This window comes from Alosa sapidissima, chromosome 2 (assembly GCF_018492685.1).
Source record: "Alosa sapidissima isolate fAloSap1 chromosome 2, fAloSap1.pri, whole genome shotgun sequence".
NCBI lineage: Eukaryota > Metazoa > Chordata > Actinopteri > Clupeiformes > Clupeidae > Alosa > Alosa sapidissima.
The window spans coordinates 16,347,486-16,372,044 of record NC_055958.1 but is presented as its reverse complement, the minus strand read 5'-3'; the positions used below and the strand labels follow the sequence as shown (position 1 = coordinate 16,372,044).

The window sequence follows — 24,559 nt, the reverse complement described above, 5'->3', positions numbered from 1 at the left end:
TCAACCAGCAAACTACCTTAAGCTGACCAGGCTGTTTTTTTTTTTTTCAGCAGGGAAGTGCCATGTCCTAAGAAATTATTAGAAAATAAAACAACGGTAGGCCTACATAGTTTCAACTTCTTCTATTTGTGGTCTGGTACTCTACCAATTTGAAACAGAGAAGGCCTGTATATCATATAGCCTAAGCAAGTAGGCTATGGGCTACATAAGCATAATTAGTTTCACCAGCTCTTGTGTTAAAGAACTGTAGGTAGGCTATAATAAGCGTAGACACATCATAGTGGTTTGAACGTGCACGAATTCACTCAAAAGTGGGTGGTGTTACGTCGGGTGAAAGGTGACGCTACTTCGTTTGCGTCGTTTGGCGCCAGCAAGAGTTTTTCGCGGGGTAAAAGGACCATAGCGCTTTGATGAGAAGACTGTTCCAGTGAAAATTTGTCGCTTTCTGGGTGAAATATGATAACATCAATGGTGTTTTGTCAGTAATTATCACCGTTTCTTGATAACGTGGAGGTAAGGATGTTATTGATTGTGTGCTGTTTGGAATAATGGCTTGTCCTCAGCGTGGTTGCAGTGGGCAGTGCATTGCATGCATGCCTAGTAACAGTTAACGTTAATGTTATAGCAGCTATGTCAATATGTGAATAATCTTAATATCCCGACATATGCCAGTGTTTATACGCGACCTTGTTTTTGATGTAGCTTTTCTGTTAAGGAAAGGATTTTGTATGGGAAGTTGTTTTGTGATGAAGAAAATCATTGGCCCTCTTGCGCAAACATCCATGGCATTGTTTACTGAAGTGAATGTGCAAAGGCTGCAAGGACTCTTGATATGATTGTAAATAATCGTTAATTCCGAGTCCATATCATAAACACCTCATTCAAACTCAGAAGAACTTTGATTGCACTGCCAAACTATCTCGAGCTAAATATTGGCTGTTTCTTTGGTGCGCACGCTAGCTAACTATGCTACCTTGCTAGCTGGTCAGGTCCCAACTACCGCAACGTTATCTGACATTAGTAGAGTTAGCTTGTGGTACTGTTAGCCTGCTCACATGAATAACTGGGCAGGGCTGACGATTTTTGTCTGCTAGGCCAAAACGTGTGCCTTTCGAATTGTCATTAGAAAAATTTGGACAGCTGCCGAAAATCAACAGTAAACGTAGCCCAGGTATATTCCCTCAACTTGACCTTTGCAGCAACATATAACGTTACAGCATCTCATGGAACATCCATCTGTTGTTTTTTCTTACATGACTATCATGTACGTGGTTAAGTTGTAGGTTTGTGTGGCACCATTGTTTATCTAGAAATTCTATCTAACGTGTAGTTTCACGGTCATGCTATCTCGGTGGTAGATATTTCTGCATACATGCTTAATAATCTTGCGACTTGTCATGTGTAACGATATTTGTGGCTGTTGGTGCTATCCGCAACACAGAAATAAATCTGTCAGAATCAGGAAGTCTGGGTCTTTGTTTTCGAGCCCCAGCTCTGCCGAACAGAACCCTGTTTACTTTAAGAATGGTCTTGCCACCTAGGGTGTGTGTGTGTTAGATAGTCACATTCTTCTCTCAAAAAAAGACTGGATTAGACTGAAAGGTAGGCCAAAGTTTTTCAACAGCCTTTTCTAACCATTCCCTGTAGGGTGTAAGGATGATGGCGACAGTGTCCCTCTCTGGTGCCAGCCTCATTCCCCTGCTGGACTGCCTCGAGGATACAACAGCTGGCCAGTCGGAGCAGACAGATGCCTACCTCACCATTGTTAGGTATGTGCCTATGACCTTGTTTCAGTTCTTTACAGTGGCCTTCCAAACAGCAAACATCATTGTGTTTTTCCACAAAGTCCTAAGGACATTCTCCAATAGACTATGCAGTTGGTGGTGATGAGATTTTTATTGACAATTAAGTGGTCAAAAAGGAGGAAAAATGAAAGTTGGACATCCGTCCTATTCTTTATAAGTTAGACTTGCTGTCTGTGATTTGTGATCTATGATTTGTGTGATTTTATGATTTGTATCCCTGTGGCTGTTCTTCCAGTCGTCTTAGTGGTGAGGATGGGCAGCAGTACCATGCCGTCATCGTGAAGCACTTTGCTCGCCTCGGTAAAACCATCCAGGTGCGTCCCCTAATGTCTGTCCAACAAGATGCAGGTCTCTTGTGCTAATGGAACTCGACTGATATAAACGTATCAGTAGTCAACATATAGTAACAGACATGATATTGTAGTAGCACTGTGTAGCAATTTGCCCCTTTTGGAGTCCTGGGTTTATAAGCAGCTTTTGATGTCCTCCTCAAAGGTATCATGATCTTGATGGTGCATGGTCATGTGAGGGACCAATAATAACACCTGCCATTCCCACTATTCATCTGGGTCATGCACTATGTAGGTCTGTGTTCTGAGATGCATGACCAGAAATATAAGAAAAGCCTTCAGAGCACGAGTGCACCATTGACTCTGTTGGCAAGCTTCAATCTGTGTGAAATCAGCTATTGCTGTACTGGCATGGTTTTGGCATTCCCTTTTAGCTAGTTAGCTGCTTTAAGATGCAGTGTATATAGGTGTATTCTCTGGTACCTTTCGCCTAACAATACCCAACCACAAGTTATACTGGTTTGTCAGGCCCCTATGGTCTGGTGATTTATGCGACACATGAAAATGAAAGGGTTGGATGTGACGCTAAAACCACATTTCCCCTGCAGGCTCATATCAGCAGTGAGAATGCAGAGTTGAGTCAGGCCGCACTGCAGACCCTGGGCCTCTGTGTGTTCTACCCCCACATCGTGTCTGCTGTCCCAGGTAGGAAGGCACGCCCACCTCACAGCACACTTGACGCATGATTTTTGACACGACATGTTGAGGCTTCTTGATCATGCTGAGTTGAGTAGAATATGTGGGATATTTGTATGGCGAGTGAGAAACACCGTTGAATTTGAGTCCTCAATATTTATTTATTTACTTACTTTCTTACTAAGTAAGTCCTACTCTGCTTTTTATGACATTAATGTTTGTTCTGAATAATGTTTGTTCTGAAATTTGTTCAGATCTGTCTGTTGTACCTTGCTCAGTTTCCCCAATGATTGTCCATTTAATGTAGGATGTAGGTAGGGTTAAGCGGGGTACTATGTGTATTCATAAACACAGCTTTTGTTTTTTTTTTCAGTATTATTTGTGCTCTTTATCAAATGTATATGTATGTATGATGTCTTACTGTCTGTTAAAAATATGTTAATGACTTAAATTGTCTTGCAGACACTTTTGCAGAGGAGATGCTCACCGCACTTACAGAGCTAGTGGTGAAGTCGTCGGAGAAGAACACATGCACTAGAGCCTTATGGGTAATCTCCAAACAGAACTTCCCAGCAGATATTATTGGCCAGAAGGTGAGTTCACTAAGTGTTTTCTGAATTGAAGCTGAAGGAGGAGTATGTGGTCCAAGTAGTCATGATAGATTTAAGTGGCTTTCAAGGCAAGGTATGACTGGAACCTGTGTTTGTCTGTGTGTGCAGGTCCCTGACATCTTGACTGCTCTTGAGGCTGTGGGAAACCGAGAGGACATCCAATCTGTCGTAATGGAACATGAAGCAATAAACGTCATCATTAGGTTTGTTGACCACTCAACTGATCACCTGTAGTCTACTCTGATAATAGATAGATAGATACTTTATTGATCCCCAGGGGAAATTCAAGACATAGCATCTTGAAGGTCCTGACTGCACCATTCTTCCTGAAATCAAATCCGTCCTCTTCATGTCTGCCCCACATTTCCCCTCATCTACATGCTGTGTCTACCAGAAATCAACTCAAGTCAGATATTGTTGTCCAGTTACTTTACCTGTAAATGTTACAAGCATGAACCAATATCTGTACACCCTAGCGCAGGGGTCTTCAACATTTTTCACGCCAGGGACCCCAAACTGATGGAGAGCTGGAGCAGGGACCCCCCTACTATATATATATATATATATGGCATACAAAATAAAGAAATTGTCTAATCAACCAAAGTTTTCGCGACCCCCCTGCAGTACCTCCGCGTATCCCCTGTTGAAGATCTTTGCCCTAGTGTATGCCAACTCTAATTGACCACAGTATGCAGTAAAGGCCGGCTTCATCATGTAATGAGTGCTCCTCATTTTGGCAGGTTGATAGAGCAGGCTCCTGCCCCGATGACTGAAGGTGCTGTTCAGTGGGTCAGACAGGTGATTCCACTGGTGGTCCACTCTGCATCAAAGGTGCGCTTGAGAGCGGCCGCCGCCCTGGAGATGGGCCTGCCCCTTATTCTGGAGAAACAGGAAGAGGTGGCAGCAATGATCGAACCCATGATGGCCACTGTAGGTGTTTTATTATGTCCCTGGATTCTTTGAGTCCTGTATTGAATTCACCTTCTTTTTAAGCAGTTGATTGATTCACTGTAATTCACTTTGTCTCTGTACTTGTTCTTCCAGAAACTTATACCTGAACTTCAGAAGCTCTTCAACAACAAGAATGAAACAAATGTGCTTAAACTCTGGACGTTATTTGTGAAAATACTTGGGAAGGTGATGTTAAACCTTCATTATTATTATTATTGGTTTCTGTGTGTGCTGATGACAAAAAGACTAAAAGAGATAATGGAAGGGTGGCTACTCGCCTTTTCTCTAACCTTGACTGGTTTTGGAACAGATGCTTCATCGAGGAGGCTCCTTCATAAACTCCCTGCTCTACTTGGAGGAGATGGGCTTCCGGAGCTCCTCTCCCAGCGTTAAGAAGATTGCTTTCTTTGCCTGGAAGAGCCTGATAGACAATTTTGCTCTTAATCCTGGTGAGCCTTATATATAAACATTTTTAGGGCCAGTTTTGTATACATTTATTAGGCCTATTCCGAGGATAAAAGCAAACTTTAAGTTACAGACTGTTAATGTTTAAGCAGATCCTAATAGAAAATGGACAGTTATGACAAACATATTATGCACACTGGAATTTCATGTTTTCAGAAGCCATTATGTTTTACTCTTACAACCCTAACAGTCACCAGAGTCTCCAGTCACCACAAGTCTCCAGACTTCAAGCATGTTCTTTCTTTGTGCTTTGCTTTGACTGTGTCCCTCAGAGATCCTGTGCAGTGCCAAGCGTCTGAAGCTCCTCATGTTGCCACTCAGCTCCATCCAGGTGAAGACGGAGCCTCTGCTCCTCACCAAGATCAACGTCTGGTGGTACCTGGTTGTCAAGCTGGGGCCCAACCTGGGCTCCAACTTCGAGCAGGTGAGTGAGTGCAGTTTGTTCAAGACAGTGTACTGTAGAACCCTGCTAACATGGAAACAAGTATGAGTAAGGGCTGTGCTGTGTCCATCACATACCTGTATATCTGTGCATTGGGTAGGTAAATGTCTGCTCAAGTATGTTGTGGGACTTTAGGGATAAGACTAATTGATACCAAACTTTTTTTTATTTATTGGCTGCGCACACACACACACACACACACACACACACACACACACACACACACACACACACACAGTGGTAAAAATTCTTAACAAGAGTGATAAAGGGTACCATCTTCGGGGATAGAAATAATGACCAGGGACATGTTACCATGTTACCAGAGTTCCAGCAGCAAGTCCAAAGCAAAGATCCTTGATTACTAGCAAGATAGAGCAACGTAATTCGTTACTATGGGAGCAAAACGGGACAGTTCCGGTCTGCATAAGTGGGAGTGTCACCTTACGTCACTAAATAAACTTTCTCTCTTAATAAGCAATAAGAACAGATTTTTGTTCTAATTGTGTTCACAGTATTATTGTCTATAATCATGTATGATACCAATGAATCATTCTTTAGGACATGATATGAATAATTTAATTAGGTATGTGAACCGAGCTAGCTAGCTAGCTAACGCTAGCTTAAAATGCTATACAAGTGGATGGGAGTAGCTATGGCAATACAGCTATGCACTAACAAGTGACTAGTAGTTGAAGGACTTCGCTTAAACTTAATATACTGTTGCAAATTCACTTGAGTATAAACTATTCACTTTAACTAATGTAAGTAATGTTATTCAGCTAGTTGTCATTTCAAAGAAATTACACTTCTCCGTTTAAAATTTTACCTTAGCTAAGAGGATAGCTAGCATGCTAACAACCGGACAGTAACTGGCAGCAGCATGGTCTGATATTAAGTTATTTTATCACAAATCCGAACGCTAAAAAATTGCACTTTTAGGCTTGAAATGATCCCAAACACTTACAGATTATGACAAAAATTTCCAAAAAACCCTCAACAAATCCAGAAAGACATAATGACCAATTTATTGGTAAAATTCCACAAGTCTCCATTGACATTAGTGCAGCGAGGGTTTACTCTGGTCTGCATAAAGGGGGATTTCCCCCCCTCCCCCTTGCAATAATCGAACGCGGAAATTGTCGAACGTTTGCGCCTCTCGCTCCGCTTTAACCCTCTCTGTCCAAAGTTCTCAGGGGCTATGCCCCTTCTTATAGACCCTTTCAAGAGTTCCATTATCAGCATCATAGTTGGTCCCACAAGACTTCCTTTTTAACATTCCATATGTTATCTTAATAATGCAGAGGAAGTAGATTGGGGCCCAAATAGAACGTTCAAGCATTGTTTTTGTTTTTATTGTTGAAAGGGTCTATACACATTTACATACGGTTTTTAGACAGAATCATTACATACAGACATATGACAATACTGGGGCACTTCATGGATAAAAACCCATGACCACCATGCTGTAGTTCCAGCAGAGACAACAGACTACTCGAGGATTAAGCACAATACCCCATATGCATCCTTGTCTTTCCCTCTATTGGAGGCTCCATCACATGATATTAATTATATGTCCGCACTCTATTCTTGGGGAATGCCCTCATTATTCTAACAATGGATGTCGCATGATCTTTATTAGAGAGCCATAGCAAGCCACTGATGGCAAGTTGGATATACAGAAATGCATGTTTCAGAAACTCTGAAACACACACACACACACCAAAAAAAAAATGAAATGCAAAAGAGCTGCTATGCTATAGTAATTCAGAGATCTTTTACAGACTGCTGTCGGTGCATTCCGTCTATATTGTATCGGAGTTATGTTTATACTTTGAAGCAAAAGACTCCTATTTAGTTACTTTATTATTGCGCTTCTCAACTGTAGGGGGACCCCAACAGCAAATCTTCTTTAGTGCTGCTTTAATAAATCTATTGAGGAAAATGTATTAGAGTAGTGTTTGATTTCATGCCCCCATTTGCTCTTGATGTGGTACAGGTTGGTGTTGCACTGCTCCAGAACACAATCCCTCAAGACGCCACCCCACTACCGACTCCTTCCGCAGCCACCACTCCCTCCCGAAGCATCGGCCAGAGAAGCAGCTTCGGTGTCTCCACCCCAAAAGCAGGTATATGCTGGGAGTAGGGCTGTAACTGTACATAAAAAATCACGATTCCGTGGTTTTGATGTCACGGTTCAGTTAACAGTTCAGTTGGGGCAGCCGTGGCCCGCTGGTTAGCACTCTGGACTTGTAACCGGAGGGTTGCCGGTTCGAGCCCCGACCAGTGGGCCACGGCTGAAGTGCAAGGCACCTAACCCCTCACTGCTCCCCGTGCGCCGATGTGGTTGCAGGCAGCTCACTGCGCCGGGATTAGTGTGTGCTTCACCTCACTGTGTGCTGTGTTTCACTAATTCATGGATTGGGTTAAATGCAGAGACCAAATTTCCCTCACGGGATCAAAAGAGTATAAATACATACATACTTACTTACATACAGGGTAGGAATTTCACGGCGGCCACGACGGCCATGGCCGTGAGGCCCCTTTGAAAATCAGAGGTTTACAGGCCACGGTGGCCTTTGTGCCCCCTTCTTTCAATATTCTGCTTTGCGTCCTACTAATATCGATTTTTATTTAGCCTGTGGCCTGTCAAAATAATCTTAGCATTCACAGCGCAAATTAATTTAGTCATTTACGCAGTGGAGAAAGTGGCAGTGCAAGAAAGAAAGTGCGTCCAAATTCACCCATTCTCAGTTGAACTACTCGCGAAGTAGCCTATTCATCACACAGACATCACACGTATCACATGAAAGAGCTTTTTCTCAGCTTTTAAGCGATGTTAGCCGATAATTGCTGTGTTGAACGGTTCGCGAGAAAAGTAAATAATATAATTCAATTTAATCATACATTCTACTGAAGGTTTTGCGTCCCATGATCTCCATACCCATTCATCTCGGTGTAATACTTTACGAACCCTTCTTTTAACACATGACAACCCATATATCAGAATAAACAGGAGACCTTACCGAACACAAAGGTGTAAAGCAGTCCCCTGTACAGTTAGCCGTTCCAGAGTAATCCAGTTTTGAATTTGCAGTAAAGTTCGACATACATGGATGTCTCCAAATTTGGGCTTTAAGTTTTACAATGTGTTTAAATTGTTCCACATGATTTCATAATGGGCCAAATACAAAATAAATGTTACAAATATCGCCTATATATTGATAAATCAGAGGACAGCTGACTAAGAGTTTGTAAAAGTAGCCTTAATGATCACAAAATGCTAAGCATGCATCTAGGCTATTTGAGTTTCTTAAAGCTGAGCTGTGCTTAAATTGTTCAATACATGATTTCATAACAGGCCAAATATAAAATAAATGTTATATATAGCCTAGATATCTGTAAATATTAGATAGTCAGATGATTTACAGTTCTATGTAATATGTCATGTTTTTGTAATGTTTCATACAGTGATGCAGGTCTACTGCAGTGAATAGGCTAAATACAACTTTGATAATTTTTATAGCCTACTACTAATAGTTAACTTTGGCCTTGGTGCTCTGACATGTGGCCTTTGTGCCCCCCACCAAATATGCCCAACTGAAGGCCAAGTGGCCTTGCCCCCAGAATGGTGAAATTCCAAGCCTGCTTACATACTTAATTTTCGGTATGTTAAGTCTGTAGGCACTGCAAGCCTAAAATTTGCGGGAATAGTATTTTGAAAAGGTATTTAATTGACTAAACTGACATGGTCTGCCATTTAATATGCATGTGTGGGAATTTGAATTTGAAACATGGTCCACATGCAAAAAAAAAAAAAGCCTACTGTTGGTTACTGTTAAAGACTGCATTTAGTACATTCGGTACACATCTCATGGTTTTAACGGGTCATGGAATTTCTGGAATATCATGGAATTTGATCCAATGATCCAAAGCGATAGGCACCTATGTTGAATACTAACTAGCTACTCATTAATTTCTTGCATCCCAGTCTCATTACCATCCTGTCTTCTGTCTCCCCTCTCCCCTCCAGGGACACCCCTGAGCAGCAGTCCATCCCCAAGCTCTCAGTCCTCGGCCACCTTCCCCTGCGTTCAGCTGCTGGGTCTGGAGATCCTCCTGCACTACCTACTCGGGCCACAGGTCCCCAGCATCGCCTCCAAGACCAAGCTCAAGCTCTGCCTCGGTGAGAATGACACATCCTTGTCAGTAGCATGACTACCCAGCTGCTTCTCATTCATGATTGGGAAACCTCTCTTGATCCTGTAGAGGACTAAAAAGAAACAAAACCCCTAACTGGCATTTCGAAACAATAACCACATGAATCACATGAACTCCCAGGAGTTCTCTGACCTAAGTATGCTTTCGTGTGCGTCATAAAATCATGAAATAAATGTTGCCTTATCCTAATCACGTAGGTCCTTTTGCTTTGTTTATTTATTTATTTTTCAGAACCGCTGACAGACCCCCTTCTGACTAGCACCTCATTCTTCTCCAAGCACTCCTCGGTGTTCCTGTCCTATGTCAGGAATGGGTTCATTGCTGTTGGCAAAGATTCCCCAGGTACTCTTACAGTTCTTATTTGTTTTGTCTTTCAGCGTGGAAAATTTGTGCAATGTGTGTGTCAAAAGAATTTGTGCTCTATTTGTGTGGCCAAATGAAACCAAAAAGCATCATGTATTTATTTATATATATTTGTGGGGTGCCATATCAGTGTATGTCTCTCTTGATGACAAGAGAATTAATCAGGCCTGGAAGTGGAAATGAAATTAAATCTACCCAAGCTGTGACTGGATACTATTACACATCAGAGCTCACCAGCAACAACAGGCTCTTTGTGTTATAGCCAGTGAAGGCTTATTCAGCCAAGAAGCCCATGGGCAGGGTATTTGGCTCTGAAGCGTATCATCTGGTACTGTTCTAGCTCAGTAATGCCAACTGGAGTACAGTATGTAGTTGGATTTACCGCGTGTGTGTGTGAGTGTGTGAGAGAGCGAGAGCGAGATGTAATTGTTATGATTGCCCCACTCGTCTCTTTTAAACTTGTTCTTTCCTCTACGTTTTGTCCATTTGTCTCTCCTTTTTCCGTCATCATATTTCTGTATTACTGGAATCCTCCCTGTTCCTCGGAACTCATTTGTACTCCTTTGACATTTCCTCTTTCCACATCTATTCACAGGAATGCTTCTCCACATAATTTGGAAGAGTCTGGTCGGTCATGTTGTTAAAACGATTGATTCAGGCAAGTGTCCATCTGTATTTGATGTTAATAAACGTGTACACTTCAAGGAGAATTTTTTTATTTTTTTTCATATTCATAATATAGTTTCAACATACAGAGCTATACTGTATTCGGCCACTAAGAATGATTCATTGATTCATCATCTTCAGATTGTAGAGGGTGCTGCTGTGTAATTGTTGTGTTGTTATTGGTTACAGTTGGTAATAAAAAGGATCGACAGGGATCTGAGGCTCTGACCTTGCTGATGCAGTCTCTACGTGCCATCCTGCTCTCAGATGCCCTGCCTGCAAAACAAGCTCTGGTGAGGCCTTTAGTGTGGATGTACAGCCAAGGGAAATGAGTGCTCTATCAGGGGTAGAACTCTCCAGAATGTGCCCTCCAGTTGAAACGAACATGTTACTTATGTACTCAAAAAAGTAAAACTAAGTGGGTCTCACTAACATGGTTGTTGTATAACTTTGACTGTTCAGTGACTTCTGGTTTAAAGATGTATTGATGTTGTGTCACTAGTTCCCAGATACAAAATGGGAAGTTACTGAGATGAGTTTATGTCTGACCTAGCTGTAGACATTTGAAATGCTGGAAAACCAGCATTTTCACACCCGCAGACATTTTGATAATGGAACAATTGCAGGCTTATAATTCATCCAAATCAGGGGCATATACTACTAAAGCAATGACTAGCGTGCTTTTATGATTGTTTACTCTTGGTGGTCAATTTGGAGCCAGCCAGTTTTTTTTTTTTTTTTTTTTTTTTTGTCACCCTTTGAAGTGTTTGGCCTTATGGTCTTGTTTGTCACTCCAGCAAAAGTAATACAACACCTTCCAATCATGTGTCTCCACAGGATCTTTTGGAAACCACTGTGAAAGGCATCCCAAAGAAAGTGCTTGGCTCTGCAGCCTACCAAGTGGCTGATATGGATATTTTGAACGTAAGTGTTTTTCGCCTATTATCTCTCCATTTAGAGTTTACATCGCATAGTTTATCCTTTGTCTTGGTTTCTAACCAAGTGCTGATATGCTCAAGAATTGCTTTAAAACTTAAACTGTTCACCATGTTGTTAGTCGCTTTGGTTAAAAATGCGTCAGCCAAATGTAATGTAAACAGCCTTTAACATTTGAAATAAGGTTGCATCTGTGAAACTTGTAGTCACAGCCTGAGCTTAATGAAGATGTAGCGTTGCCATCACCACAACCCTGTGAGCTCCTCTCCTTCTGAAACCTCAGCATTCAGAGCTCTTAATCAAGCAAACATTGTTTAATGGCTTCCAGAGATCCCTAATTGTGAAGGCCCTCAAGCCCTTATCACGATGACCTTCAAATTGGTGTCAAGGGTTTTGGATCATGTTCTATGATGTGGAAAGCTGATGATTCAAATTAGAGATGCACCGATATGGAATTTTAGGGCCGATAACGATAACCGATATTTATTGGTTTGTTGTGGCCGATACCGATACGATAACCGATAATATTACTCTTAAAAAACAAATTGTGAAAAGTGATTTGGGGAAACATTTAATAAGCATAATTTTATTGCAGTAATTTTACCTACCACCAAATGATGGACAGAACTCAGTCCTCACTAGTGCAGCAGTCAACAACATAACAGTAGCCTAGCCCTATAGTATGTGTGGCTCCTTTAAGTGAACCTGACGTCAGTGAATTGCGAGTGAGTGGCTAGAGAGTATGAATCGTTTTAATTTAGGACTAAACGCTCATAAACGGCTCAGCTGGGAATAAGCTACAGTATAGCGACCAAATCAGAGTTTGTGAGGGAAACTTAGGTTTAGTTTCAACTGCGGATAACTGAATAAAGCTGCAACTCTTCAGACTGTATCTTATGTCCGTCTACTCTGTTGCGCACAACCTGCTGCAGCAGAAATGAAAGGGGTTAGCCCCGAAGGTTTTAATAACTTATTATGATCTATCTGGAACTGAAGCAGGGATGGTTAGCATTAGGTAGTAATACAAAACCCAAGCTAACGTAATGCAAATATAATACTAAAACACAACTTAGAACTAGGCCTACTTATGTACTCGTCCCACTAATGAGTTTGTTTATTTGTTTCCCCGACCAACGCGGTATAGTCCAAACACACCAGCACAAGACGGCTCTAGGGCTGAGCTCCGCTCAAGTAAGGTTAAATGGCGGATCATTCACGAGAGGATTTTGAGATGCACAGATTCCCAAATGAACGCATATCCACAGATTTTGTTAGAGTGGTGAAATATATTCACACCACTGACAATATATTGAGGAAAAAGTATAGCCAACCAAGCTCAAGTAGCTCAGTGTAGCCAGACGACCTTACGTAGGCCTAAATTAGGACTTTAAAAAATATCGGCGCAAATTATCGGCCAGAATTCTGTTATCGGACCGATAATAATATTTTAATTTTTTCACTTATCGGCCGCCGATATATCGTGCATCCCTAATTCAAATCACAATGTGCGTGTGCTGGAGTTGGCGTTGTGTTTCTTTGTGGTTTTATGGATGTGTGTGTTCTGTCTGCTCCAGGGCACCCCAGCTCTCTTCCTGATCGGTCTCTTCTACAATGGCAAACATCTGTCAACATTTGTGGAGGACGAGAAGTATGTTTGTTAATGTGACACCGCACCATATGGTCCTTTTACTTGCATAGTTAAAGTTACACACAGAAAATGAGCACAATAGATGAGACACATAAATGCTTCCCTTTGGTTCAGGTTCTTCATGAGCTTGGAGACCCTGCTGTCTTGTGGCCTGTCCGGCCCCACGTCTCCGCTGGCGTTTGCCGATGCTGTGCTGGAGGCGATGAGCCGTGATGCAGGCTCCCTGGAAAACAAAGAATATCTCTGGAGGATGTGGAGTGTGGTGGTGAACCCACTGACCGACACCATCACACAGGTACACCACAGTAACCCACTGACAGACACAATCACGGGTATATACCACAGTAACCCACTGACGGACACTAGCACACATGTACACCACAGTAACCCACTGACCGACACTATCATACAGTTACACCACTAACCCACTGACCGACCCCATCACAGGTACCACAGTAACCCACTGACAGACACCGTCACAGGTATACCACAATAACCCACTGACCAACACTATCACAGGTATACCACAATAACCCACTGACAGTGGGTTACAGTGGTATACCTGTGATAACCACATCACTGATAGACACATCAAACAGGTACACCACAGAAAAACAAGGATGCTGAGGTTGTTACTTCCTGTTTGCTTCAAGGAGTGGAAATGTATATATTTTGTGACGGGTCATAAAGTACCATATGACACGCCAATTCACAACTGTAAAATAGTGAGATGTAAACTTGTGCACACCTTTTTTTTTTTTTTTTCAGTCCAATGAAGTCAATCAAGGGGATGCCCTGGAGCACAACTTCAATGCCGTTCACAGCGCCTTGATGTTCCCGATATCCCACCTGCTACCTGGCAAAGCTCTCCCACAGGTAAGTGCTAGCTTTAGAGTTTTCAGTCTGACAACATATTTACATTGCTCTGATAGATTAAGATTAGAAATGATCCCGTTTTCTTGGTCAGATGACTCAGAAGACCCTACTGGGCACATGGTCCCGGCTTTACATGGTTTTTGCCCGGTGTTCTGCCCTGGTGGCCACTGCTGAGGAGAACGTGTGCTGTGAGGAGCTGTGTGTCAAGATGTCGTCTTCTCTGGATGGACTGGATTTATCGGTGAGTTGAATTGCCACACTTTACCCTGTTTTGCATGTATTGACCACTCACAATTATATTCTGTTGTGTGGAAAGAAGCGGTTGTGAATTATGTGGCGACTTTCTGTTATTGATACCCTTCTTTTCTTTAGGATCCTCCAGTATTGGATGCTGTTGTAAGTGTCCTTCACACCATGATTGAGAGTGTGGACTTCTCTCCGTACACTCCCCAGTTCCAGCAAAAGATGAAATGTAAGACTCTCTTCCATCACCCTCCATAATCCATAATGTAAGCCTCTCTTCTTCTGCTCTTTGCATTACATGACCATGTCTTTTTTTTTGTTGTTATATTTCTAGCTCCTCGTACTCCACTAGGCTGGGTAAGGAAAAGGAACAAAGCGCTGGGCAACCTCTCCACTTTCCATACGTTACTAGTGCACTGCCTGGAAGCATTCCTTGCTTTGGACCTAACCAAGGTGGCTGCTGATGGTTCTGGAGCCACACTGGGGGGTGTTGGCACCACGCTGATCAACATTGTGTCCAAAATCTTTTCCAACCTGGCCCTACCCACAGTTATTCAGGAGGCGTTCTCCATTCTTGCCCAGCCTTTGGCCCTCATGTTTGGTCTGACTGGAAGGTGTGAAGTTTGAATGATCAAGTATTTCATTTTGTTGTTTCTCAAATGAGGTTGAACATATGAGTATGTGTATCTAAAAATGGTCTGACTTTTTTTTTTTTTTTTTTTTTAGCACTGAAAATGACAAGTCCAAAACCTACTCAGTTCTCATGCAAAAAGTAAGTTTATTGGTTGTACATGATATCCTTTTGTGATTTCAAGAAAATATATGGGGCCAAAGTTACCCCAGCTTGATTTCTTTCTTTCAAGTGCTCTAATTGCTTCAGTGTTTTCCCCTCTGCAGAGTCCTCCCTAGAACCCATTTTCTGCCTTTCTTCTGTTTTCTCCCTGTAGTTGGAGTGCCTCCTAGGGGACATGTTGAGATGTCTGCAGTCCCGCTCGGCCTTGCAGTACGACGACGATATGTTGTCTTTGCTGACCCCCCTTCTCTGTGAGACATTTTTACATAAGAGCAAGCAGATCCGCACCCTTGTCAACCAGTTCTGGAATGCTACATTTGCAAATGCCCTTGTTCTAAACTACCCAGATAAAATTAGGTATGAATGCTCTGTTCAGTTATTACGCTTGGTGATTTTGCATTTTGCAAATAAGTTGTTTTACCTGTTTTCCCATCATGTGTCATCCCATGTATATAGCTCTTTGGCAGTATTGAAATTGAATTTAATCAGTCATATATCTCGCATTTAATGGTGGCTTTGTTCCTTTTACAGGCCAGTTTTAAGCCAAGTAAAACAGAAGACTCCCATCATCTTACCTGGGTTTCAAGCTGTAGAAGTACCAGAGGACACTAGTGGACAGTATAGCGTAAGTGTTTGTATTCTGAAATGGTTGGTTGTACTTAGTCATTGAAACGTGTGGTCAAGTACTATTGTTTTTCTTTTTTTCCTTTTATGCAGAGTGAGTCCTCTCAAATGGAAACCAAGATAAGTGGTGTGGCCGTTACCTCTGCGAAGAAGAGGGAATCTTTGCTAAACAGACCTGCCGAACCAAAGACCCCAGACATGCCTGCTAAGCCTGTATCTGTGAGTGTATTTAGTAGATATGCACTGATTTTATTTTCCCACTTTTAGTGAATGCTCTAATGAATGCTTACATTTTCTACTTTTTAAATAGTGTTTCCCCAGAAAACAATTCAAGTGTGCTGGGCATATGTGAGGGCAGCCTGTTGAGGTGGGGCGACGGTGCTAGATGTTGGATTATGAAATTGAATCTGTTTTTATGCCTAGTTTCTCACAATGGAAATATAATTGCAATCATTTTACCCATGCCTACTACCAATGATGGACAGAACTCATCATAGATCCGTCCTCCATGGTACAGCGGTAAAACTAAGTCGTAGCATTTATTCCATATCATATTTCTTGTTATGGAAGTGGTGTGGCCTTTTAAGAATAACATGAGTGGGTGAGTATGAATGGCTAGCAGCTAGAAAAAATAAGATGAGGACCTAAGCAGCATTCGTGAAGCAGAGTTGTATGCATAGTTTGAACTGTTTGTCATTAAATAAAGCTGAAACTCCTTGGACTGAGCTCTATCTTGCGTTTATCCGTGTGTGTGTACAATATTTCATGTTGGCTGGTGTTTGCCCTCTGCAGGTCAAGCTTGATTTTGGATCGTCAAAGCTGCCTCGTCGGGAGATGTTGGAGGAGGAGGCCTCAGTAGACTTTGTGTTCATCCCTCCAGAGACGAAGGAAAGGGTGCTAACTGAACACCAGAAGGAGGTGAAAAGGACGAAAAGGTGAAAATGAAAATGATTTGTGAAGACATTGCAAATTGCTATGCACCGATGACTTCAGTTTCTGTTTCACCCAAGACCGTGTTCATGAATTGAACCGATTAATCTGTTTTGCAGGGTTGATATCCCTGCCATGTATAACAACCTGGATGCCTCCTTGGACACAACTACCTTTACCCAATACACTCAGAGCCAAGAGGAATCTATGTATGTCTTTGTCTCATTTGGTTATGTTTGGTTATTGTTTACTCTTGTTTGGTAAGCCAGAAGTTTAAAATATTTTCTTTTTATGACAGGGACAAATTGCCTGCAGATGACCAAACTGCAACCATTGAAAAGTCCTTGCCTGAGGTATTGGTAACACATTATTGACCCGTTATTTTTTTTTTTTGTTTTGTTTTGATTGTTTTTGGTGTTGCAAACTGAACATTGCCCAATAATTATTTTCCTTTTAACTCTCCACAGACCTCAAATCAAAATAAATATACCGTTGTGGATGTAGACGAGGCCAAGGATCAAAATGGAAGCAACATGGCTGAGCCAGTTCAAGACCCCGCGACAAAAATAGACATCTCTCTTGGAGGGGATGAGGTGCCATCAACATCTGCTGATATCTCCATGGAGGATATTGATGGGCAAGAGCCAGAAGTTTTCAAACAGGACATTAATGAGGACAGGACTCCAACTAAACAAGACACTTGTTCCAATAAAGAGGACAGTCCTAATGTCTCTGGATCATCTGATATGGTCTCTGGTACACCTCAGAAACCAAATAGCCGTCGACAGTCTTTCATTACCTTAGAAAAGTATGTTGAGGGCAGACCTTCTAGTCCCATCAGTGTGGCTAGATTTACTGGTCCCCTTGTAAAGAACACAGAGAGCCAGGAAATGCCAAAGTCCCAGGGGTCCATTGCGAATAGTCCACACACCCCACAGGCAGAGACCAGTCAAGAAGTCTTCATGGAGACAGAAATGTCTCAAAAACATTTGGAAGGATCTTCTGAACAGGGTTTGAAAGACATCACCAAAGATCTGAAGCCCTCCACTGAACGCCCCAGTGAAAGCACAGAGGATGAGGATGTCATTCCAGATACCCAGACAAAGGTTCTAAAGGAGGATTTGGTTGCCAATGGTAGGTCCCTTCCGAAAAATGATGTAGCTAAGACCACGCTAGAGGAGGAATCAGATGTTCTTACAGACTCTCAGTCTGAGACCTCTCCAGCAAATCCAAGGCGCTCTGGGCGACAAAGAACCAAACCTATGCGCCCCGGGGGAGAGTCAGATGAGCAAGAAGGTAAGAATAAAACAAGGGAGAAAAGGGTAGCTGCTAATGATAAGAACCTTTCTGTTTCTAAAGAATCCACTCTTTCCCCTTCTCTGGAAACAGATAGCCAACCCAGGGGTAGAAGGAGGAGTAGGTTAGCTGAAGTAGAAAATGTTGACACTGTAAAAGTGAGAAAAAGTCTTAGAGGGGATATTAACAGTCTGAATGATTCACAATCTGTTGCAGGAGATAGCCAGCCACAGGGAAGGCAAAAAAGAAGTCAGGCAGCGTTGCTAGTTGCTCCCCAGAACTCGCCTCATTCAAATAGCCAAACACTGGATAGACCTGGGAGGAGAACTAGGTCAGCCCAGGACACAGACTCTCAGCAGTTGAGTGGTGAGGCTGAAGTAGATGGTCAGTCACAGGGCAGACCAGTTAGGAAGACAAGAAGAACTGAAACAGCTAAGCTGCAAAATGAAAGTCAGAGCCAAAGTCAGACTGATTCTGAGCAGCTTGCAAGTCAGACTGAAGTAGTAATCAGAGGTAAACCTGGTCGAAGGCAAAAACTCGTCAGTGAAGAAGATGAATCCAAGAATAGTTCAGAGAATGCCCAAGTAGAGAACTTTGAAGAGAGTCAGGAATCCTCCCAAGGAAAAGGTAGGCTCAAAACACGGAGGTCCTCCCAACTTATATCTGCCAGTGCTGAGAACTCTGACTCTAATGCTTCGGAGACTGAAGGTCAGAAGCCTAGAAAGAGGGGCAGAAGACTGTATTCTATGAACGCAGAGCTAACTCACAGTCCACTAAATAATGCACAAACAAGTGAAAATGTACTAGAGCCCCAAGAACTTGCTGGTGTTCAAAGCACACCAGAGCCCCAAGAACTTGCTGGTGTTCAAAGCACACCAGAGCCCCAAGAACTTGCTGGTGTTCAAAGCACACCAGAGCCCCAAGAACTTGCTGGTGTCCAAAGCACACCAGAGCCCCAAGAACTTGCTGGTGTCCAAAGCACAGAGATGCCTAACTCTGCAGCACCCCAGCAAAGCCCTTTAAAGAATAGCAGTTTTGTCAATGATGACCAAATGGTCCATGACAAGGTAGAAACTATGAATGAAGAGAGGAATGACGTACATGAAGTAATGGACACACAGAAAGAGGAGGGTGACAAATCTCAAACCGAAAACAAAGAAGTTGTAATAGCGGCAACAACAGAAGATGTACAAAACAGCACAGATGTAATAACAGGCTCAGATATTAAATCAGAAGAAGTATTGCAGGATTTGCCAGCTGGTCAAACCTCACATAACAAGCTTGAGGATAGTGATGAGGCAGTGGTGGAGATTAACCCTGTTATTGAGAGCACCGATTCGTCTAAAGATATGGTGGTAGAAGGTCCAGATTCACAAAGTGATTCAACAGAAGTTGTCTCCTCTCAAAGTGAATCTGATGGAACAGCCAAAATTAGTTGTCCAGTGCATAATAGAAAGGGCCGTCGACGTCCACGCCTCAAGGACTGCATTTGCCATCTTGGGGTGAAGTCTGGTGCGGTTAGTCAAAGTGAGCCACAAGCGTCTCAGGAAAAAGAGACCAATTCAGTTGACAGCAACCAGCTGCCCCCTTACTCTGAAGAAATTACCTCAGAGGAAGTGAAGGCAGTTAGAAATGAAAATGGACTTCCAGAGGTACCAGTACCAGACTCTGAGGTACCAGTACCAGAGACTGAAACTACATCTCTGCCAGTTAAAAGCCCAGACACACTTTCTGATGCAGCTGTTGAAGTGGCTGTTTTGCCTCCAGAATCCATTGAGAAGGATGAGGGTGAGCATGCTGTCACAGAAGAGTCACAAGATGAACTGAGGAAAAATGAGACGACTGCTGAAGTGCTGGAAGAATCTGAGTTTGTCAGTGTCGGAGAACAACAGGTTGAAGAGGCAGCTTCTGTTGATCCAGTGGAAGCAGAAAGCCTCAGCAAGCAAGAAGAGCGCTTGGAAGAGTCTCCTGTTGGCACCACAGAAGAGGCTATGGCAGTAGAAAATGTCTTGACTAATGATGACGATGGAGTAGCTCCTCTTGTAGAGGATCCAAAAGGGGTGGTGGCAGAGGAAGAAGAAACTGAAATGGATCAAACCGAGAACGCTGAACCAACAGTAGAGACAACAGAACCAACAGAACCAACAGTAGAGACAACAGAACCAACAGAACCTCTGAACACTGCTAAAGAGAAGGAAACTGCTGTGTGCTTGGACTCCCCACCCAAGCAGAAGTGTTTGGATGCGGTCACTGGCGAGCTAGAGGTGGGCCAGAGCCCCAGCAGCGGGAAGACCCGTGGGATGTGGTCGCCATCTGCGTCCCCTTCCACCAGCATCCTGAAGAAAGGCCAGAAGAGACCCTCTGAGGAGGATTCTCCCTCACCGCTGCTAAAGGTAATATCAATTATGGTGGTCTACATCATGGCTGTAAGATGTCCATACCATTGTCCTGTGCCCCTGGAGTAAATGGTCTCGTGTACATATTTGTTACAGTCCCGCCGAGTGTCCTTTGCTGACCCTATCTACCAGCAAGAGTTGGCAGATGACATTGATCGTCGCAGCCCTGTAATTCGGACAAGTTCACCAAGATCCAAGAGTCTTGGTGGTCAGCCAAAGGTAGTTTTCTGATTGTAATATGAATTGAAATATTTCATATTTGAAAAGCATTTCTATTTGACTTGCTAAGCTGTTAGTCACAAGATTTTTTTCTCCATGAAATTGTAGTTCATAACGACACCAACAAAAGGTTTATTGAACTTCAGTCCACGTAATCTCCGAAGCCCAGGGTACAAGAGCTCTAAGAAGTGTCTGGTAAGTTTACTTGGGTCTGTTTGTGAGTGATGCTCTAGTTTCAAATGATTTAGTTTACTGGTGGTGAGATATGTCTTTCTTAAAAACACAAGCACTGATATGAATGTCTATCGTGAGCTGTGCACCTAAATTAGTGTGTTAGGCACTGTAGTGTCCTACTGTTTGTGGAAGTAACCCAGTGTATCTCAGCATTTTTTTTAGATTAGATTCAACTTTATTGTCATTGTGCAGAGTATATGTACAGATATGTGCAATGTAGTAACAATATAATAGTAGTAAGAATATATATATATATATATATATATATATATATATATATATATATATATATATATATATATATATATATATATATATATATTAAAAATATATATATATATATTAAAAATATATATATTTAAGAGAAAAACAGAATAAATATGGATATTCAGTGTGAACCATAGACAGATATGTACAGTATGTTGTCACCGAGATGCAGAGTTTGAGTTCAGTAAGGTGACAGCCGCAGGAAAGAAGCTTCCTCTGAACCTGCTGGTCCAGGTGCGGAGAGACCTGTAACGCATCCCTGAGGGTAGTGGGGAGAACAGTCTGTGGTTGGGGTGTGGATTTTACCACATACATTTATGACCACTCTACTGCAAAATGCAATAATGTGTATTACTGTTGAGCCAAAAGAATAACAAAAAAATCTGAAAAAGCATTGTGTAAAACCATAAAAATTATTTTGCCTAACCCAGCGATTCTGTTTTAAGATTTCTGAGATGACTCTGGAGCCTCGGCCCATTCCTAAGGACTGCGTATACCCTGCCCTTGTTGCCTGCTCAACTCCCGTGGAGGCTGTGTTACCACAGATCTCTTCCAACATGTGGTAAGTCTTACAGCCCACTTCAATTGTATTGTACTTATTTCTTCAGAGACCACCAAAAGTGCTGGACACTTAATTCATAATTAAATTAATTCATTTTATTTTATTTGTATAGCGCTTTTCAAAGGCCCAAAGTCACTTACAGAATGAGGAAACCACACACACACACACACAAGAGCAGCAATGAATTGATGAATAAAAAGTAACTCATAATGGTACAAGCACCAAAGACAAGAGCAATAGTGGAATGAGGAATGAATGAATAATAATAATAATAGTACAGACATCCAGGACAAGACATGAGCAATAACAGTCACAATGGGGGTCAAGTTGCGGGGGAGGGTGGCGGGGTAGGGGCAGGGGGTGACGGGGTATGAGGAGGGGAGAGGGCAAGGGTGGGGATGGTTATGGTTGTGGGTAGGGGAGGTCGTAGGCTTGTAAGAAGAGGTATGTTTTTATACGGGATTTGAATGTGGAAAGTGAGGGGGAGTCACGGACAGATTGGGGGAGTGAGTTCCAGAGTCGGGGTGCTGCTGAGGAAAAGGCTCTGTCGCCGAAGGTTTTGAGTCTTGATGGTTTGGTGATCAGAGTGAGTGTGGAGGAGGATCGGAGGGCTCGGGAGGGTCGATTGGGGGTGAGGAGATCGGACCGGTAGGAAGTCGCCAGGTGATGGAGGGCTTTAAAAGTCAGGAGGAGTATTTTGAAGGTGATGTGTTGTTTGATGGGGAGCCAGTGGAGAGCGAAGAGGACAGGAGTGATGTGTTCACGGGACCGGGTGTGGGTGAGGAGGCGAGCTGCAGAGTTTTGAACCATTTGGAGTCTATGGAGGTAGTGAGAAGTGATGCCAAAGAGGATGGAGTTGCAATAGTCCAGACGTGAGGAGATGAAGGCATGGATGAGGGATTCTGCAGGGGGAGAGGCAGTGTCGGATCTTGGCGATGCGGCGGAGGTGGAAGTATGAGGTCTTGATGGAGCTGTCATGGGGATCAAAGGAGAGGGTGGGGTCCAGGGTGACGCCAAGGTTGCGTGCCAGAGGGGAGGGGGTGATTGTCGAGGTGCCAATGGTGAGTGAGATTGGACCAGTTTTATTGAGGGTGGATTTGGTGCCTATGAGGAGGAGTTCTGTTTTGTTGTTACTGAGTTGGAGGAAGTTGTGGGTCAGCCATGATTTTATTGTGGAGATGCAGGTTTCAATGTGACTGAGAATTAAACCCAACATAATCAATTTATCATTTCTTACCATCACCACAGTACTTTATTTATACTTTTAAAAGCAAGAAAATAGAAGCGAGTTGGCATGAATTGTGTCTTAATGAACTTTTGAATTTTTACATTTTTTTATTTCTCTCCATGTTCTAAGGCCCCGTGGCTTTGGGCAGCTTGTACGAGCCAGGAACATCAAAACAGTGGGTGACCTCAGTGCCCTTACACCAGCTGAAATTAAAGCTCTTCCTATTCGTTCCCCAAAGTTGTCTAATGTGAAGAAAGCGCTTAAATCATACCACGAACAACAGGTATTGACTCTGACATTCGTAGTCATCAGTGTTATGTCATTAAAAGCATCACAATTTCTCAGAGGGATAACACTAATGCATTTATTTTTGGATTCTAGCGAAAGGTTCGTTGTGATGATCTTAAAGGCTTTGATGAGATGGAGAAAATGACATCTGAGCCTGAGGAGCTTGAGTTGGCCGAGAATCAAGACGAGGAAAAGGCACCAGAGGAAGCACAAGGCATGTGTTAATTTTTACCTGTTACAAAATGTGAATATGATACAACTTAAAACAAACATGATATTAGAGGTATGATGTATGATTTGTGGAGTGTGTACAGTCACTGAAGTGTACAATTTGTTTTATGTGCTATGGCAGTGTTTCTCAAAGTGTGGTCCGGGGACCACTGGTGGTCCGCAAGCTATCCCAAGTGGTCCGTGAGCAGATGTGATAAAATATAATATAGATGAGTTGTTTGCAATATTGAACCAACTTGTATGTAAATCCAAACAGTTCTGCAACACTGTCTATGCAAGATATGCCAGTTTAAATCATATGAATCCTCTGACACAATAAGCAAAGTGCAGAGACAATAAGCAAGGTGGTTCAGTGAGTATTGTGTAGGCTAATATACTGTTGAAGTAGGTCTAATCTTTTTTTTTTAAATTTTTTTAAGCTACGTGGTCCGTGCATTTCTTTTTTTATTGGTTAAGTGGTCCTTCGTCTGAAAAAGTTTGAGAAACACTGTGCTATGGTATGCCATCGTTTGGACGTAAACACACTTTTAGAAATCAACAGTTGTGTTGATTTAAACATGTTTTTCCTTTTCATGCTTTTGCAGAGGTGACATTGGAGGAGCCCACAACAGCTGAGCCGCAGGCCTCTGAGCAGCAGCAGGAGCAGCCTGAGAGCCTGAGCCTTCTGTCTGACGTCCAGGCCGTTGGGGAGCGCTTCAGTACAGAGGAGCTGGCCCACTACTCTCCAGGCCAGTTGGCTGTGATGTACGAACACCTGAGTGGAATGATAAAGTCTGTTGTGGATCGCCTGGTGGCCACCTCGAACAGTATGCCTTGAACTCAAGTCGGCACAATGCCTCTTTTTAAAAAGGATTTTTTGGATGATGGTGAGCTGCGAGTTCTGCCAACCCGGCCAGCTTGGATTGTATAGTTTTATTAACCGTCTCCTCGACAACCAGATCAGTGACTAAACTACAGAATACATGGACCTCAATGATGCCTTTTAGTCATCTTTTTAAGTGATTCCTTTTAGTAGAAAGTTTTTTTCTTTCCTTGTTTTGTTTTTAAACTTGGTGTGCACAGACCGAGATATGGATAGCACATTTTTTTTTTTATGTCAACCATTGCTAAAAATAAAATGTTGAAATGAAGCGTTAATATCTCATGTATTCACTCCCCCCTTGTATGTCATCATTGTATGATCTAGGTAATGTGATCAAAAGAACTAACAACACCTAAAGTGTATGTAGATTTTTGTTTTGCTGTTTGACTAGTAATTCTTTAGACTGATTCACTTCTTCA

At 42.5% G+C, this 24,559-nt stretch overlaps 1 protein-coding gene across 3 annotated transcripts; it reads left to right on the top strand.

Moving 5' to 3' along the window:
• The first annotated feature begins 295 nt into the window (after window positions 1–295).
• Window positions 296–24,408, top strand: rif1 (replication timing regulatory factor 1). Of its 3 annotated transcripts, none has more exons than XM_042084648.1 (37): window positions 296–513; window positions 1,648–1,769; window positions 2,041–2,119; window positions 2,704–2,800; window positions 3,254–3,384; window positions 3,511–3,605; window positions 4,143–4,332; window positions 4,447–4,539; window positions 4,664–4,802; window positions 5,091–5,242; window positions 7,257–7,386; window positions 9,291–9,443; window positions 9,710–9,820; window positions 10,437–10,499; window positions 10,697–10,800; window positions 11,345–11,431; window positions 13,018–13,091; window positions 13,206–13,386; window positions 13,860–13,967; window positions 14,059–14,208; window positions 14,340–14,439; window positions 14,545–14,824; window positions 14,937–14,982; window positions 15,158–15,360; window positions 15,535–15,628; window positions 15,721–15,846; window positions 16,420–16,562; window positions 16,677–16,766; window positions 16,856–16,910; window positions 17,025–18,678; window positions 18,715–20,246; window positions 20,346–20,468; window positions 20,577–20,663; window positions 21,416–21,531; window positions 22,889–23,042; window positions 23,141–23,261; window positions 23,863–24,408. In XM_042084648.1, the coding sequence occupies exons 2-37, from the start codon at window positions 1,657–1,659 to the stop codon at window positions 24,093–24,095; spliced, it is 7,407 nt and encodes a 2,468-aa protein (XP_041940582.1). In that variant the 5' UTR covers window positions 296–513; window positions 1,648–1,656; the 3' UTR covers window positions 24,096–24,408. The 3 variants fall into 3 exon arrangements, with proteins under 3 accessions (XP_041940582.1, XP_041940584.1, XP_041940581.1); XM_042084650.1 differs by having other exon boundaries at window positions 297–513; window positions 17,025–17,853; window positions 18,070–20,246; XM_042084647.1 differs by having other exon boundaries at window positions 297–513; window positions 17,025–20,246.
• The last annotated feature ends 151 nt before the right edge of the window (window positions 24,409–24,559 follow it).